Raw genomic sequence first — 17925 nt, forward strand, 5'->3', positions numbered from 1 at the left:
ATTCTTTTTTAATAAGAACTTTTTTAACTTACTTGTATCTCCTTGATGCCAGGAGGATTTACTTCCTTTGTGTCTCATTTAAAAACCTTAAAAGACCGTTAAATATTATTTAAACTTCTTATATTACAGATTATTTTTTATCATACCTAATTTTATTTTAATTTCCCACACTTAAGTCTAAAGGAAAGTAAAGGCTTTTGAACTTTATAAATTTACTTACTATGCATTCATAAGTCGATGTATTTACTTTTTAACAAAATTCAGGTTGTTGGTGTTGTAAACCGTATTAAGTATTGTGACGACGGTCGGTCAACATGTCGGCCCACAAACTGTTTTTAATTAGTTTGTTTTTCTCCGTGGACTTTTTAGTTGATTCTGTGGACCAAACGAGGAAACCTCATATTGTGTTTATTATTGCAGATGATTTGGTAATCTATTATTTCTTAATATAATTCCTACTTTAATTAATTAAATTCGATTAAAAGCTAAAGAGTTTCAAAGACAACTTCATTAAAAAACTTACAACGTGTTTTGAATTAATAAAACACAATCAAAATGAATAAAATTTATTATTATAAGTATACTACAATTTGCTGATAAGTTTTGCAAATGTGTTATCACAAGCGATTTAAATTTTATCGATGAGGCGAGCGGTAAGTGGGAAACAATAGTATATATTACGTATGATCCTAACTGCACAAGTGGATTTTTATTTGTAAACACAACTGAAAAAGGATTCCGCTTTTTTTAGTCAATTCGCCTTTACATAGTTTTATTTCAATCTGTTAACAAAATAGTTAAATAGTTAAAAATTTTAAAATTTTTGAAAATATACTATTTTATCAGGTTTTTTTTAAATTTTTACCAAACATTTATTGCTTAATTAAAAACAACGAAGAATTATGGCTTCCGATAAAAATAAAAAACCACTTCAAATAGGTCTTCTCGAGACAAGACAAAGATCAAGAACATCTAATATATTTTTAGGTCAAGGCCAAAAAATATACAAAACAAGATTTTGAGATTGTATTAGCATTGATTTATTATTAAGAAACATAGTAGCCAAATATGCATTTTATTTTGCAACAGGAATTTACGTGGAGCAACTAGAAAATATTCGTTTGGCAGGAACTTATATAGAATATAGAACAAAATAGAAAAAATATAGAACAAAAATTCAAACTAACTGGATGACATAATCTCATGATGACAACCGGTAGTTGGTTTTGTCTAAAAGTATTGACTAATATGAAAGGATTCAGGGAGTTTTTGTTTAATTAACTAATTAAGTTTATATATACCTTCAGTTTTCTATGATCATTATTATATCAAATCAGCCATGTTTTATTTGCCGGAAACTACAGAATATTTCTGGTAATACACAGACGAGACATTTTAAAGACATATTGAAGTACTACTTCTAGACAAGTATTACAAACAACTGTTTGGCGTATTTCGATACTTGCATACGTGCGCGTTGTCATATTGCGCCTCTCTATGGGTAAGGATCGATTCTCCAACCTGTATAGTAGCAACGTGCACCATCATGTGCATGTGCACGAAATTCTTCTCTTAAATCTAGTAAGAAGTTATTTATTTTTGACCTACTAGCTAATAATTAACATGACTACCAAACATAAAATTTTTGCAGTAGCATCGTATAATGTTAAATAATCCACGATAGTCTTTAAATAATAGAGATAATATAATTTCTCTTTCTTTTTAAACCATTACTTTAAATTATGTATGTTATGATTTTCAAGAAATCATAATCGTTAAGATTGATTTTTTTCAATCAGGACATTGCAGTCAGGTAAACCCCTAGACAAGATGGCAAAAGTAAAAAACTGCGTTTTATTTTACCGTTTAAAGTTAGCAAAATGGAGTCTATCTACAATTTAATTTTTGACATCTATCGGCCTTGTCCAAAGCATTCTGCCAGGTCTGATCTGTAACCAAAACTACTGTATTATCAGCAAAACAGACAAATCTGCCTGCCTCTGTGGATAATTAATGACTAATTAATGTAGATAATTAATTGACATTAGGAGGATTGGATCCATTATTGTAGATTTTTTTTTACACAAATTATTTTGTTGAGAGTGATAGTTAGAGCTATAAGTCTGTAATTATCCTTTAAAACGGATGGATCAATACTCCACCAATGCAGGATCTCCAATGCGAATCAGTGTAATATCAAGAAAATTACTTATATTCTGGATATAGGTTTCTAATTGGATATTCGATAGTCGATGAGCTATAACCGCTTAAGTGAAAGGTCTAAAGTAACAGAAATTTTTGTTAAAGTAGTCAAAAGATTGAGTTGGCAGCGAATACATTTATTTATAAGTAATATTCTAGTCACACTCCTTAAATTTACTTTCACTGTAAAAGATTTTATAATAATCACTTTTAAATTAATCGCGCTACTAAGTTATATCACAGGAATGTGAATGAAACTATGATATTTTCTTAATTACCCGTAACGCACTTTTTCATATATTACACAACTTTTTGACTATGGAAAAATAGCAAATTACACATCTACCATAAGCTTCCCTGTCCCTTGTTTCTACTCTCGTAGGGACTATCATTTTTATTATACATACAAATCTTTATAAAAAGGCTTCTCTTGCAAGTAAAGATTAAATAAAAAAGAAGTTCAGTCAGTAAAAAACCCGAAGTAGGTGGAAAACGACTCGGGGAGTTAACTTTAAGGAGATAGACCCATTAGGAAAATGCATGTATTTTTGTCAACAATGGACCTACCATCATGAGTCCACCAAATAGAGATGGAATCAAATTTATTAGACAGAATAGGCATTTACAGTAAAAAGTAATTATTGTGCATATGTGTGGACGCCTTTTAGTTTTAAAAACGCACCTTTAAAACTTAACGTAACAATATAAAAATAGAGAAAATCCAATAGATATATCCCATCAAGCTCGAAAATTTTCGTCAAAACCGCTCTACAACCGAATATAGAACATACTTTAACGGTATTATAACAGCGAGAAACCAGCTAATTCTCCGTCATTTCGGAATCACACAAGTGACACTCCACAAAACGTCTCGAAGGTTGGCTAGCATCTTCCGGAACAGCGTTCTCAGCCGAGTATATAAGGAGCCGCATCGCCGAGAGTAGTCAATAAAGTTCGGAATAGTGGCGGGAAATTTAAATAGTTTTAAATAAATACAGTAAAAATAAACATCACTAGTAGTCGTGATCGTGTTTTCTTAGTGATAAAGTGTGTAAATAAATTAGTTGAGATTATGACAGTTTTAACACTAATAAAGATCCTTTATTTTACTCTCGACACGTGTTTAATCCATAATATAAAACCCTAAAAAGCACTTTCGTTTCTCTTCTCCTACGAATCAAACCATTATAAGCATACCCTAGAATCCTTATAGAATGATTCGCATTTTCTTTTAGTTTTAGTCTTTTTAGTTACCCAAAAATCAAGAAGATGCACATTTGTCAAAGTGCTTTAGGCCTACACGACAGTACTCAAGTCTATATAATTCAATACCATCAAGTTTCTTTTTTATTATAGATACACTTTGACTATGCTACGCCCCTAATAAGAAAACTTACGAGATTTTACACCATTTTTACAATCTGGCTAAGGTCAATACCGCTATTGTCCACATCAGCAATCACTACCTGTGCCAAAACAAGCAAATCTTCTTAATCAATAAGCCTAGTTTAATAAAAATATTCTTCAAATGTGAGTTTATTAGGGTCTCGAGTCATTTCAATTCAAGCAGCCCTTTTCATTCACCTTTAATGATGTAGAAATAAAATATAAAATAGCTGCGTAAGGAATCAATTTAACTAGATTCAATAGTAAAATTTTTATTTGATCAAATTCCTTCTAGAGGAAGAAGGAAGAATCCACCCTATAGCATGGAGATTTGCTACGACCCTTGGGACGATCATATCGTGTATTTGTTATGCTATACCCATAGATAAAATTGCCCATGTATGGACAGCCAACTGAAATATTTTTGCTACGCTTTTAATCACCTAAATACAGATAAAAAAATATTTTTGAGTTAGGGTTCCTAACTGGTTTAAAGTTGCTCTTAGACCTTTTATCAAATGTAAAGTTCGTTAAAATGTTGGTAGGGTTAAACATAACTAAATTTTAAAAATCTGTTATTCGTTTTTTCTTTTTCTAGTGTTTTTACACTACTAAACTCGTTGACTTACGACTAGTAAAAATATTTATTTCATCGTATTTATTTACTACTATCTATGTCCGATTTAAATATCGCGCCAACATTTCGAACTGCGTTAAGTTGTACTGACACCCAGTGGTGATGCAGTTGCTTATATACTCGGCTGACCACGATTCCAGAAGATTCGCTGACCTGCTGATTTCCGGAATGACTAAGAATTAACTGGTTTCTCGGTCTTTACAATATCGTTTTCAAATGCGTAGCAAAAAAAGAACATAAAAACTATTCTAAGCAAAAAATTATGAAGTTTACGTACGTGTAAATTTAGTTTTATGTAAAATAAGAACATTTCAATAAAGAGTTTTGGCTTTATCTGTGAGTGCCAGGCAAGCAGTATATCCTCCTGCCTATCTGATATTAATATTAATTCTAATAATGTGGATTCGTACCGCTAGGGTAGTCTATCTATTGCCATCTCTATGTCAGCTCAAAGACTTTAAGGCATCCGTTCTATATCTGTAGCTTAATATAAGCTTGTAGCTAATAAATAAGATAGTAAAAGGAACTACGTTTCAGGGATATAATGATGTTGGGTTTCATGGATCCGCAGAGATCCCTACTCCAAATATAGATGCCTTAGCTTACTCAGGTTTAATTTTAAACAATTATTACGTTAATCCAATATGCACGCCATCTAGAAGTGCATTGATGACGGGAAAATATCCTATACATACTGGTAAATATATTCAAATAGCAGTGCATTAACAATTGTCTTAGTTACCTAGCTTATTAAGAAAATTTTCAACCATTGGTTTAAGATAAAACATTATTACATTCTATCAAAATGTATTTGTAAGTAGTTAATTTCTACTTAATGTGTTTCTGACAAATTAATAGGAATGCAACATGGGGTCTTGTATGGTATAGATCCCAGAGGACTTCCTCTTACAGAAAAACTTTTTCCTCAGTATCTTCAAGAGTTAGGTTACATAAATCACATCGTAGGAAAATGGCATTTAGGATCTTGGAAGCGCGAATACACACCTCTTTACAGAGGTTTTGCAACCCACTTAGGTAAAATGATCATTGTGGTTAAACTAGAATAATAATTTCCATTTTAATTTTTTAGGATATTGGACAGGCCATCAAGACTATTTTGATCATACTGCAGTCGAAAAGGGGGGATGGGGCCTCGACATGCGCAGAAATTTAAGTGTCGCCTACGATTTGCATGGACAATACTCTACTGATATTTTTACAGAAGAATCCGTAAGGTTAATTAATAAACATGACATAAATAAGCCCATGTTTTTGTACTTAGCCCATGCGGCAACCCATTCGGGGAATCCTTATAATCCGTTGCCTGCTCCCGATGAAGAAATTGCAAAATTTCGATATATAGAAGATTACAATAGGCAGAGATTTGCAGGTATTTTGAAGTTATTTTTTTCTATTTCATCGGCTGTATAATAATTTGTGACAAAAATAATATTACCTACTGACACTAACTCGGATTGAGAATGGAATAGACACGTGTTTTCAAACGAATCTTTGCCTGCGAATTAACGATAGTTATATATCGAAAAGGTGGAAGGGGCTTTTTAAAGGAAAAACAGCAGTAAAAAAAACTACAGGAGTACAACTTCTTCAGTAATTCGCTAGAAGCTGAGGTTTAGTATTTTTCTATAGCTTTCTATAGATCTATAGGTGGCATGTTTGCGTAATTTTTTACTTGACATCGGGAATATGACGTGTAGGAATTTCTCCAAGCCCTCCAATGAACTTAAACAGCTGCTTGATGTTTTACAGGTGGCCTAGGATGACAAACCTTACAATTGCGTCGATAAACTCATTAAAAGCACTAATAATAATCATTAAAAAAAAAATTGTTTCTATATTTTTAGGTATGTTAAGCAAACTCGACGCATCAGTGGGTTCGGTTGTAACGGCATTAGAAAAACGAAACATGTTGAACAACAGCATTATTATATTTATTACTGATAACGGGGGAGCAGCCGCTGGATTTAACTTAAATGCTGCATCTAACTATCCACTAAAAGGAGTAAAAAATACCCTTTGGGAAGGTAACTATAATAGTATTATGTATTTTATATCGTAGGTTTGGGCCTACCGGCAGGTTCGCAGGTACCAGTCTATCAAGGAATTCATTCACTTCTTTGTTATAAGCATTACCTGAGTAGCCTGGTACCCAGGCAAGCTAGTACTTCAGCCCTCTTTCACCAGGTTTCTTATAGTGGCGAAGTTAGGAGAGAGCTTGGAGGTGCTTGGTACCCTCCACAAAATTTAAATTAGCACCCGTAAAAAAAATTGAGAAATTTATAGGTACCTAATAGTATTTCAATGTTAGGAAAGTTTCATCGAATATTCTTGTTGAAGCTTGTGTAATTTAATTATATAATTTCTGGATAAACTGGGTCTAAAAGATATACCAATAATTGCACATCTTAGGACGGTGCAATGGTGGAAAAGGAGTAACGACCTACAAGCAAAGTTTTGAAAAAATATCCTGAAACGATATTCGTTGTATGGCTATAGACCTAATCTCACTTTAGTTGATACTTGCAGTGACATTCAGGAAGCCAATGAGTTTTTTAATGTTTTAGACATTTTATTTGTTCACTTTTTAAACCCATCGAACCATTCAAAGCTGTAAAAAAAGTTGGGAGTAAGTTTACTGGAATTAAGTAAAATTTCAGACACAAGATGGAGTTGTAGAAGCAATAACGGTCAAGTGGTAAAAAAAAAATTATTCCTCAATCATTTTAGACTTTAAAAACGAAATTGAAGAAATATCAAATAGAAAAGTTGTAGAGGCTTCTTATCAATAATGAGAACCAACAAATTTTTGATACATTTATTTTTCTTCTTGTTCTTCTCATGCCTTCTCCGTTATTCCAACTTTATTGACAGGACATGTAAATAGCTCAGTGGAGGTAGCACCATACCATTTACCAGCCAGGAACTTCTTCTTCTACCCGGACCTCTCTTTCCTTCTACTTTGCCCTTGTATGATGTTCTAATGTTTATTCTCATTTCTCATTACGTGTCGTCCTAAGTATTCAAGTTTTCGTGTTTTAATTGTGAGTAAGATTTGTGGTTGGTACTTCATCCTGTTTAGTACTTCATTATTTGTTATATGGTTATACGGTCCAAGGTATCTTTAGGGATCTTCATTAAAACCACATCTCGAAGGCCGCAATTCGTTTCTTCATAACCTTAGAAACTGTCCAGCTCTCCACTCCGTATAGGGGTACAGGGTAAATATACCAATTTATTACTCATTTTTTCAACTCCAAACGGTTGGTGAGCCTGGTTCCCATTGTAATGAAAGTACTTGGAGCTTTCTCTATTCAACATTTAATCTCCACAGAATGATCTCAAGTTTCAGATATGGTGGTTCCTAAATAATTGAATTTCTTAACCCTTTCGACGATTATTAACGATCAGTTCTGTATATTGTATTGGAGTTTTGCTAATAATTACCATGTACTTTGGCATTGCATTCTGAACCATATTATTTGTTGATAATATTAAGAGAACGTACGAAGCCTTACAGGTTTTCCAAGCTATCGGCTATAAACACTGTGTTGTCGGCGTATCGAATATTGTTTATATTTTCTGCATTAACTTTAATTCCACTATGAAGCGCTCTCTTAAAGATATCATCAAAGTAGGTAGTATCATCCCTGTCTTATTCCACGGCAAATTTCAATAGGTTCAACGTTCCCTTCATACAACCGCACGATTGCCTTCTGTCCCCAATAAAGTTTGCTGATGATACGCTTATCTTTAGCATCGATTCCCACTGGCTCAGATAGAATATTACTGCCTAGGACTAGATTTTAGATAGCTAATCTTATCGGCAATTAATTCGCAGGACATTAGCCTGCTACCTAGTTCTCATGCTCTCGAATTATATTTTAAGGTCCATGTGGCTGTAGTTGAGAGAGTTCGCATAGATCCTGTCATGCTTAGGCAAGCCAGTCATTAGACTCTAGAACTGATGAAGGAGTCTCACGAATGAAAGCCTCTAGATTTAGATGACGATCCTCATACAACCAATATCAGATCTGAAGTTGTGTAAATATACAGTGTAACTACTGAATTCAAGTAAGAAACCTCTGAGTCCCAAAAACCTGAAACCATAATATTATCTTAGGATTGCCTGGACTGACATGACAATGAGATATTTGGAATGTGTTCATTCTCAAGGATTCTTAAACCCTCACAAATTGTTTACTTTGAGAGACTATAATACTTCTTCCCTTCATACGATAAAATCCTGCAAAGTAGGGCATAAAAAAATGAGCATGCCTGAGGTCTTCTACGACATTGATGATACAAATTAGAAAATACTATGAAAACCTTCAAAAAGTATCATTAGATTGTGATAATCTATTAAAAGTTTAGTAATTACTTCTCTTTTATTGAACTAATCAATAAAATGAAAAACGTAGCGACAATGTTAAAAAAAAGGACTGTGAATTTCTACCAGAATTTCTATAATAGCTATAATCTCATAACGAACAAATAGAAATAGTACAACACTGTACGGTCCTCCTGATAGCAGAATATTAAATACACTTAAAAAGAAAGCATAGCTCCCAATTTTATAGATGTTTCTTAGTAAAGTTAATATAACAATATTTCGGGTTAAGGGATAAGAATAAAACTGATACAGCGCCACAAAACTAAACCTTTGACCATGAATGACCCTTGACTGAGTGGAGCAATTTAGAAAAGCTTGGAGAATTCCACATTATTTCTGCTGACCAACAATTTCGAGAGAATTTCAGACAGTCAAAGCAAGCAAGTACTTAATGGAATATTCTAACAATAAGGATTTATAATAAATTAGTTTAAATTAGGGCCCTCCTCAAACTACGAAAATCTAGATCCTGTAAGGAAAACTATTAAACTATACTAAATAAACTTAACTACTCTAGAAGAGAAGAAAAATAATATAAAAATTTTATGAATAATTAAAGTTTTTTGCATTTTGATTACAATATGTTACATAAATTATAAAAAAATCTATTTTATAGGGGGAGTAAAAGGTGCAGCATGTGTTTGGAGTCCTATGTTCGAGAAGCCTTCCAGAATATCAACTCAACTTATGCAAATTGTAGATTGGTTGCCTACTCTTTTAGTGGCAGCTGGTGGAAATACCAGGTACCTAACTAACATAATAGCTTGTAAGAAGAGCTGATATATAATAATATCTTATGATAGAGTGTGAATGAATAAACCCAAAATACAGTATCGGACAAAATTAGAGCAACTTTTTAAATCATTAAGTTTAAGTAGCATGTTATGGTTTACATGTTTTAAATTAATTGGTAAACAAAGTTTAATTTGAAATACAGGTAAAATCTTGGAACATTGACTTTGATTTGTTGTTTACTAGTCCTAGTCCTTAGAACTAGAAAACAACAACTTTGTTTGAGTTCAACATGTACACAGGGACAAAGGGGGGTGCTTTGTTAACAAACGTACTCATCGATTCTGTGCTGTCAAGTTTAAGAGAAAATTTTTAGCTACATATCAACGCATATAATAATATTGTATATAACAGATTTGTGTTTACATTCGGCATTTGGGAAATTCTGCGTTTTTATATTTTAAAGTTTTTGGTTGAAAAAGGCAAAAGATCTCATTTGAGTGATTTTGTGAACTGTTACGGTGGTAAAAACTTGTTCCGTTTGCACCATAGAAAAAAGGTGATTGAAACCGATCTTTTGACAAATAAATACCTATACTGTTATAACATCATGATACTGTCGTGAAAAGAATTTTTTTTTGTTGTTGCTTTAATTTTGTCGCAGTTGTTTTCATGATTTTGACTTTGAAGCACAAGAAAAACTATACATTAAACAAACAACATTCTTGCCTGGCAAACAAACATATTTTTATAAAACATTTCGTAGGGAATTCAAAAAAACCATGTATGCAAATATTTTAAAAGTTGCTCTAATTTTGTCGGATACTGCACATTCTTGTTATGCTTTATAACTAGAAAACGTAATATTTAAATTAAAAAGCAGTTAATAAACCAAAAATTCTGATAGTACAAAAAGTGAATAATAGTACAAGAAAAACTAAATGCTTATAAAATCTTGCGTAAAAAAATTATTAAAATAAATGTTATGCCAAAAATCTATGTCAATGGCAAAAAAACATCTGTGTCAAAAGTAAGTCAACGGATGAACCAACACATAGATGACAAATAGTTATCCGTATTTGGTCCCCTGTTTAATTATTTTTCAGCATATATTTAGCAGGTTGAAAACGCTCTAATAAATCTTCCCTTGCATTTGAAACTTGCATATAGACTAAATCCTCCATCTACTTAGTAAATAAAAATCAAAGAGATTGTGATTAAGTGATCTTAGTGACCAGGCAATTCGACCAAGTAATGCACAGTTGACGGTAACCCAAATCAGACAGCAATTCCGAAATGTGATAATGCTCCATTATAATAGTAATGCTCCATTACAGGTGTAGGCGAATATTCAGTGGGACATCCTCCAAAAGTTCTCAATTCTCTCCAACTGTTCTCATTCAACCTTAAAGGAAGTACAATAGGACTAATCAACAAATTATCTATTTAGGTAGCCCAAACGTTAACAGAAAATTCATACTGAAAATTACATGGACATTTTTTGGATTAAAAAAAATTTATGGTAATCACAGATTTAAACATATGAAGCTGGAAGTAAACAGCAGTTGAGGATATTTTCATCTAAGTCCAAGAAAAGAAAATTTGTTCCGGCAAGAAGATCTATAACTTTGGCCTTACTTTCTGTTTCATTAATTTCACTGTGCAGTGTAGCTTCCAATACTTGAATAAATATTTTTGTCAGTTCAGAAAAATCAAAACTAGACATAATTTTATCATAAATAATCCACTCAAAAAAATCTTTTTTTTTTTTTTTAATTTTAGTGACATTTCCCATTTGGATGGAATCAGTATTTGGGAGGCACTTTCTAAAGATGAAACTTCACCAAGAACAGAAATACTGCATAATATCGACGATATTGACAACAATGCCGCTCTTATGATAGATAACTGGAAGCTGGTCAAAGGTGAGTTTTTGAATACTTTTCTAATTCAAAAAAATCTTACGAAATCCTAAAATTTTAGGTACAACATATGATGGGAATTGGGACAACTGGTATGGTCCGTCTGGAAGGGAATACGATTATAACATCAGTTTAGTTGAAAATAGTCCAGCTGGCGCGGCATTTAGACGGCTTAAAAAACTACCCGACGAAATAAATATTAAAAATTTGAGAAATAAAGCGACCGTTAGCTGTGATAACGACGCCAAAGTAGATTGTTTCCCACTTAAATCACCATGTTTGTTTGATATATTGAATGACCCTTGCGAATATAGGAATCTGGCAGATGAGTACGTTAGTTATTTAATTTTGGCATATACAGATTTAATTTTATAATTGTTCATTTATGACTACTAAGAATCATGGTTTCCTTTGCGTCCCAAGTACTATCCAAGCACAATTTTCTCTTTGTTTCATAAATATGTTGGTACAAAAGTTTTAAAACTGAACATTCTATTACTGCACTATCCGCGACAAACGTATTCTAACAATCAATTCCGCTTTAAAAATAGGTTTTTAGATTTGATTTTAGTTAGACTGAGATGATATTTTATTTTAAGAAGCACCACATGTTTGGTTTACGTAATGCCTTATTATGTTTCTAATTTTTAATATGTTTTTCAGACATCCAGATATTTTAAAGAAGCTGCAAGAGCGCCTTCAAGTGATAAATGCTACCGCAAAACCACCAGGAAATACTCCAACGGACCCACGAGGTGATCCGAAATATTGGAACTATGTCTTTACCAATTTCGGGGACTACGAAACCCCAATAATTACTATGGAGTAGTACATTAAAAAATTGAAATTAAATTTAAACATAATGTAATAATATGATTGTAGTAATATTGTAAATTTTATTAATAGAAGTTAGTGATTTTGATTATCACACCATAAAGATAAGGTAATAATATTATTAAAGACAGACAGTTAAAAAAAATCATTATTATAATTGTGGATATTGATCCTAACGCTTGTTAGTTTACTACAGATTTCCAGATTTAGCCAGTTTGTATTTACCTCCTTAGGTCATAAATTAGCTTCAGATAGATATTTTGAATTTTCCTATTCTCCGATTATCTACATTCAAGAGGCAATTTATTTATATACACAACGTCCCCATAATTAAAAATTGATAGTATCAGCAGATTACACAGCATAATTTTTGTTTTCTGAGAAATTAAGTTTCTATTATTTTATAGCAATTTAAGTCTAACAAATGCCTTTTGTATGCATTTAGCTACATGAGTGGTAAATCTTAATATTTTATCAAAATAAATACCTAAATTATGAACATTATTTTTAATAGATAACTCTGCGTCATTAATTTAAATTTGAATCAGATCTGCAGCAGCTTCAATGGCTGATTTTTTTCCTAAATCGCATTACGCAATATTTATTTCCAATTAACGTAAGAAAATTATTTATGGAAAGTTTATGTTAAACTATAATTATATTAAATGTTGTTTAACTTGCCACTGAACTAACAAAAAGGATTAAAAAAACATTTCTTAATAATAAAATGATGCAATAGACATAATAATTGTAGCTTTAGTGCGTTTAAGTAAAAATAATTATAAACAATCTTATGTTAGCTTTAAGTACGATTGTTTACTATTGACTTAAAACGTTTAAATAAGACAATTCTTGATTCACAATAAACTATTTTAATAATTCAACAATAATTTAACATTTAACTTTATACTATCAAATTTAAACGAGAACAAATAACATGTTAACTAACGCAACTTAGCGACTTTACTCTTAATATTCTTGTCGACTTCTTACAAGAAGAGTTTCTTCTAATTTTTGAAAGAAACTTCTGGTTTGTTGAAGCACCCATTGAACAGAAGCTCCTTCATCTGGAACTTTTTATTGAATTGATGTTTGTTATTAATAATATCTTAAAGTATAGACGAAAAGAAAGAAAACACAAAGTCACGTGTTTCGCTCTAGCTAGAGCATCATCAGGCTTTTTAAAGCTATACAGAAACTTCACGCTGAGTGTGTATATATTTATCTGCAACCCTTTGGACAAAATTTCTACTAAAATCTTAAGCAGAAAGAACGGTTGAGTGATACATCTTTAAGATCTTGAAAAATGCACACGGCTTTTAAATGTCGATGTTGTGAGACCGTGACTTTGTGTTCTCGTCAATTTTGTATGTTGATCTCTTTGAGAATAACGGATGAGATTTTTGTATTTTATAGTATTGTTGATGGAGTTACTCAATCATTATTAGAATAATTAATGATACATACCTGTCAAATTAACCGAGTTGGCTAAGCTTTCAGGCGGTCCACTAACAGCTGGCACTTGATTTGCAGCAGAGCTAACATTCCCCATTGCATTAGGAAATTCTACTATAGTAGAATTGCCCGGTAATACCTACAAACCGACATTAATTTGTAGACTTTTTTGAGTTAAAAAACCACCATTAACTTCTTAAGGGATTAGAAGTATACATTAAGATTTTCCTAACTTACCCTTACGTGTCCTAGAATATTAATTTTATTTGAACTTTGGGTCTTCGATGGCTTAGGAACTGTATCTTGCATATAAGAGTCTACGATATCTAAATTGTCATCATCACTAGTCGGCGTGATGGGTGGGCAGCTAAAGGTGAAAATAAAAAATATATTACAAATCAAACTTGCAGCTTACTTACTTAAAAATCTACAATTATTAATGTTTCCAAAAATACAGCTTCAATTTCTCTTTACTTTTATTTATTATGGCATGACGTTTCGTCTCGATTTTAAGACTTCTTCAGATGGCTAGGGTACAAACAAACATGTAAACAAAGCAAGAATTACAGAACTCAAAACATTTGACAACCTCTATCTGTAATATTTTAATAATTTTTAATATTTAATCGAATATATATATTTTATTCGATACCTATGAATCTTCCACAAAAAAAGAATACATTTTTGATCCCATACATCGAAATTCCTAATAGCATACATAGTGTATATCCTTCCAAACCTTATACTTATAAATGTTTCTGTTGTGTGAATAACGTGTTTTTTCAAGTTTTCGTTAGTTTAATTTTGAAGCAATAAAAATACCTGATACTTGTGAGTGAAATTATGTACAAGATCTATTGAAGGTCATTTATTTCTTCATAAACTAAAGACAAGTTGGTAAGTAGTATAAATACCTAACCTGATTTTTTTAAGCATTTTTTATTACAATGAAATATCTTATATGTTTTTTATCCCGAAAATAAACAATATACCAAGATTAATTGTTTTCTATTAGAGGATGATACCCTATTACGTAGTAATGATAGATTTTTCTACGGACAATTACATATTAAAGATGCCCGAGTTTATAATTTTATTTGCATGAATCAATTTTTAATTTTCCGATTATGTCTTCTCTATTTTAATAATTATCTTAGGGCTAAAAATTCCAAAAATGTATTAGGGTGCTTATAAACTATGTTTAGTTGCAAGCAAAAGACAGAAGATGCTAATGAATTTGCAAAATTGTATTAATTAATTAATTGTATAAATAAAAAAAGAATAAGTCTCAGTCTTAAACATGTATAGGTAATAAAGATACACATGTTTAGCACTTACCGGATTATAGGCTTGAGGTCTTAGGCTTACAATCAGTTATCAAATGTATTATTATCAGTATAATTAATACAAAAAAATTATATAATATTTTGGTGTTTCATAATAATGTATCATCAGTTTTTAAATAAATGAATGTAATTATTTGGGCATTTAAACATTATACAATACAACGAGACTGATACATTGATATTGTATAAACATTTTCTGATATTTTAATATTTCTAAATAAAAAAACTGGTTTTGGTTGGGGGAGGCACAAATGTGAATAAGTTCAATAAAGGATTTTGCTAAGAGAATTGTCCCAAAAATTTTGGAACACTAGAATCTAAAATAATTATGTTACTATTAATACAATTACAAGTTTTGTACTTCTAATTGGAATTATATCACTGCATTGATTTTTTAATGGTTATACTTTCTTTAGATATCTGCAAGCAAAACCTATCAGTTGAAGATGTGGTTGCCGTTTATTTAGCATTAGAAATATAGAGCATTAGAAAAATATAAGTACCCATGATGGGTAACTTACATCCGCCTTCATTATGACTTTATCATACTATGATTTACTATGCAAGGATTTATCTAATTCACTTTTTTTACTATTTATTTGTAAACTGTATATTCTGATTTAATTAGTTACCAATATTGATGCATTTTTCTTTAGTTTAGAAAAGAGATTTTAGATTAGAAAGTTTAGAAATAGAGACACTCTCGAAAGCCAGCTCTAAGAAAAGTAAAACATAATATAGAATAACAAAAAAATGTGACTGAACATTGTTTATTTTTAGTTTTCTTACACTTAAATAATTTTTGCTTTACGTTTTTAGCTGTGTAATGTAAAGCTGATTAAACGACTAATCGATTAATAGTTTAAATATTTGGAAAATATTTATTTTAATAATTTGAAAGTTTAATACACCATGTTTTTATATTTTTTAAAGATTTTTGTTTTTGGCTATAAAATGATATAGTTTTTTATATGTTTTCAAAATCAATGTGTATTTAAAGTATTTGTTTTGTTATTCTCTTCAATCCAATGATACTTTAAAATCTTTTGGGAAGAAATAATAAAACATGGTAGTTGTTACACAGTAGTTTGTTTCTCAATCCCTTTATATACAAATAAATGTTCTCAATTAAAACTAACCGATAACTTTCCAAACCGATGGAATTGGTGCGGATGGTCCGTATAATTGGCCACCTAGATCGCCAGACCTTAACACTTTGAATTGTTTCCTTGTCCTGTATATGTCGAATTTTAATGTCTGTGTTTGTGTCTTTAATGTAGGTGACTATCTGTATCTTGCTGTTGATTTGATTTGGTTGAAATTTGATATTCCCTTAAAAACCCACGAACCGCCACTGAGGCACATAAGGATAATACAGTAAAGCGCCTTTGGACGACAATATATAAATAATAAATATATATATATATAAATAACGAAATAGGAACCATTTTGTTACTTTAATGCTTCATCTTTGATCCTAAAATCATTAATTAATATAGATCCTAATGCTTCTAATTTCTCTCTTAACTAGTAAGTATTAGTGGGATAAATTTATTCTAGGGATAAGCAAATATGAATTAAAAATCTTACCAATTAACATCGCTAATCCAAGGAGAGAGAGGTCTAGTTGCACTAAACTGAATACATTTTCGACAATGTGGACACTTAAATTTTAACGGGTCTCTATCAAGCCCCGAGTTAAAAATATTTGTCAATTCGTTCACGTGCATTCGGTCTTCACCTACAAATAAATGTTAATTACTAAAAGTATAACACGCTATATTATTCGTTAAAATTGTTTTTATAAAAAAATCTTTAGACTTTTATATACAGGTTCAATAATAACTTATTTTTAAGGCATTTTTATTATAGCCTAAATAGGTGACTATACTATAAAATTCAAACAGTATCTACAAGATATTAAAAAATGCCTTTTACCTAAAAGATCGTACATACGTACCGGTTTTTAATTTCTTTCTTGTATTCGGTTTGCTATATTTTCTCGTATTTGTTAATTTATTTGCTGTTTTCTCGACCATTTTGTCAGATCTCCTTTTTTTAGTTGTTACTGAAGTTGTTTTTGATGGAAGGTCATCCAAGTCTTCAGGAGGCGTGGAAGCTCCTAACAGACCTGTTTATTAAAAAAACAAATCTTTGTAAAAAAAAAAAAGTTTTCAACCAAAATAAGTACCCTATGTTGAACGTCAATATTTTTAGCAGGTAGGAAACTAAAGGTTTACGTACATGTAAGCACTTATCCGTGTATTACTATTAATTAAGTTGGTTTATACAACTTACCAATAGTTTGGTCTAATAGGGAAAAGCTCCCCGGTCTGTATAGTTTCCTTTTTTTTCTTGATCCGCCTCCATTACTCTGATCTTTGTTTCTTATGGTCTCATTATAAAGTTGAGTAAACGATTTTTTTTCTTCACTTCTTAAATGATCTTCTACATCTCCTTAAAATATTTTATTTGTTAATTATTAACTCATTTAAAATATTTTCTTTTATACTCTTTACGATTGACGGAATTATCGAGGGAATATGTTTTAACTACATTTTAACTGTTTTATTATCTTACTTTATTTTTTAGTTATGTTATTTTATTTAAGTTTATTTTATATATACATTTTAAGTGTTTTATTTTTATTTTAATATGTCGTTACTGTTTGTGATATACACATTTTTTTTGCCTTATACGATTTGTAACTTACAAGTTATATGCTTTTGTTCTTTCTTTTATTGTATTGATGCTAAATAAATAAGGATTATTATATAAAATTTCTGTTTTTAATTATGATGTAAAAATTTAAGTCTCTTGGGAGCACAGGTTAGTATCTTTTTAAGGTATTCTGTTAGACTAACTTTTGACTCGAAATTGTTTACTTGGACATTAATATTAAAATTAGTTAACTTATTTTTAAGTCCTAGTGTAATTTGGTCAAAAGAATTATATTTGGTGGAAACCATAATTAATTAAGTATAAATAAATAGTTTTAAA

At 30.9% G+C, this 17925-nt stretch overlaps 2 protein-coding genes across 7 annotated transcripts in view; one reads left to right on the forward strand and one right to left on the reverse strand.

Moving 5' to 3' along the window:
• The first annotated feature begins 276 nt into the window (after window positions 1-276).
• LOC126738778 (arylsulfatase B) lies at window positions 277-12198 on the forward strand. 3 transcript variants are annotated; one of them, XM_050444225.1, is made up of 9 exons: window positions 277-428; window positions 4763-4922; window positions 5084-5260; window positions 5316-5615; window positions 6091-6270; window positions 9253-9379; window positions 11151-11293; window positions 11352-11623; window positions 11954-12198. In XM_050444225.1, exons 1-9 carry the CDS (start codon window positions 315-317, stop codon window positions 12047-12049), a joined length of 1569 nt encoding a protein of 522 aa, XP_050300182.1. In that variant the 5' UTR covers window positions 277-314; the 3' UTR covers window positions 12050-12198. The 3 variants fall into 3 exon arrangements, with proteins under 3 accessions (XP_050300182.1, XP_050300181.1, XP_050300183.1); XM_050444224.1 differs by having other exon boundaries at window positions 11352-11619; XM_050444226.1 differs by lacking the exon at window positions 277-428 and adding an exon at window positions 500-653 and having other exon boundaries at window positions 11352-11619.
• A 782-nt stretch (window positions 12199-12980) lies between these two features.
• LOC126738777 (uncharacterized) overlaps window positions 12981-17925 on the reverse strand; it is a 66242-nt gene continuing 61297 nt past the window's right edge. For all 4 annotated transcript variants that reach the window (XM_050444220.1, XM_050444222.1, XM_050444219.1 and 1 more), the window contains 6 exons: window positions 17224-17382; window positions 16886-17056; window positions 16516-16666; window positions 13817-13946; window positions 13592-13718; window positions 12981-13197 (listed from right to left, as the gene is read on the reverse strand). In XM_050444220.1, coding sequence (XP_050300177.1) covers window positions 13094-13197; window positions 13592-13718; window positions 13817-13946; window positions 16516-16666; window positions 16886-17056; window positions 17224-17382 — 842 coding nt within the window. In that variant the 3' untranslated portion in view covers window positions 12981-13093. The remainder of the gene's footprint in view (window positions 13198-13591; window positions 13719-13816; window positions 13947-16515; window positions 16667-16885; window positions 17057-17223; window positions 17383-17925) is intronic.

Source organism: Anthonomus grandis, chromosome 7 (assembly GCF_022605725.1).
Source record: "Anthonomus grandis grandis chromosome 7, icAntGran1.3, whole genome shotgun sequence".
Lineage (NCBI taxonomy): Eukaryota > Metazoa > Arthropoda > Insecta > Coleoptera > Curculionidae > Anthonomus > Anthonomus grandis.

Bases quoted from the DNA above. Each gene is read 5' to 3' on its own strand.
- LOC126738778 (XM_050444224.1), top strand. From the start codon at position 315: ATGTCGGCCCACAAACTGTTTTTAATTAGTTTGTTTTTCTCCGTGGAC. The intron at 9,380-11,150 runs GTACCTAACTAA...TTTTAATTTTAG, and splicing joins GCAGCTGGTGGAAATACCAG to TGACATTTCCCATTTGGATG. The intron at 11,620-11,953 runs GTACGTTAGTTA...TATGTTTTTCAG, and splicing joins TATAGGAATCTGGCAGATGA to ACATCCAGATATTTTAAAGA.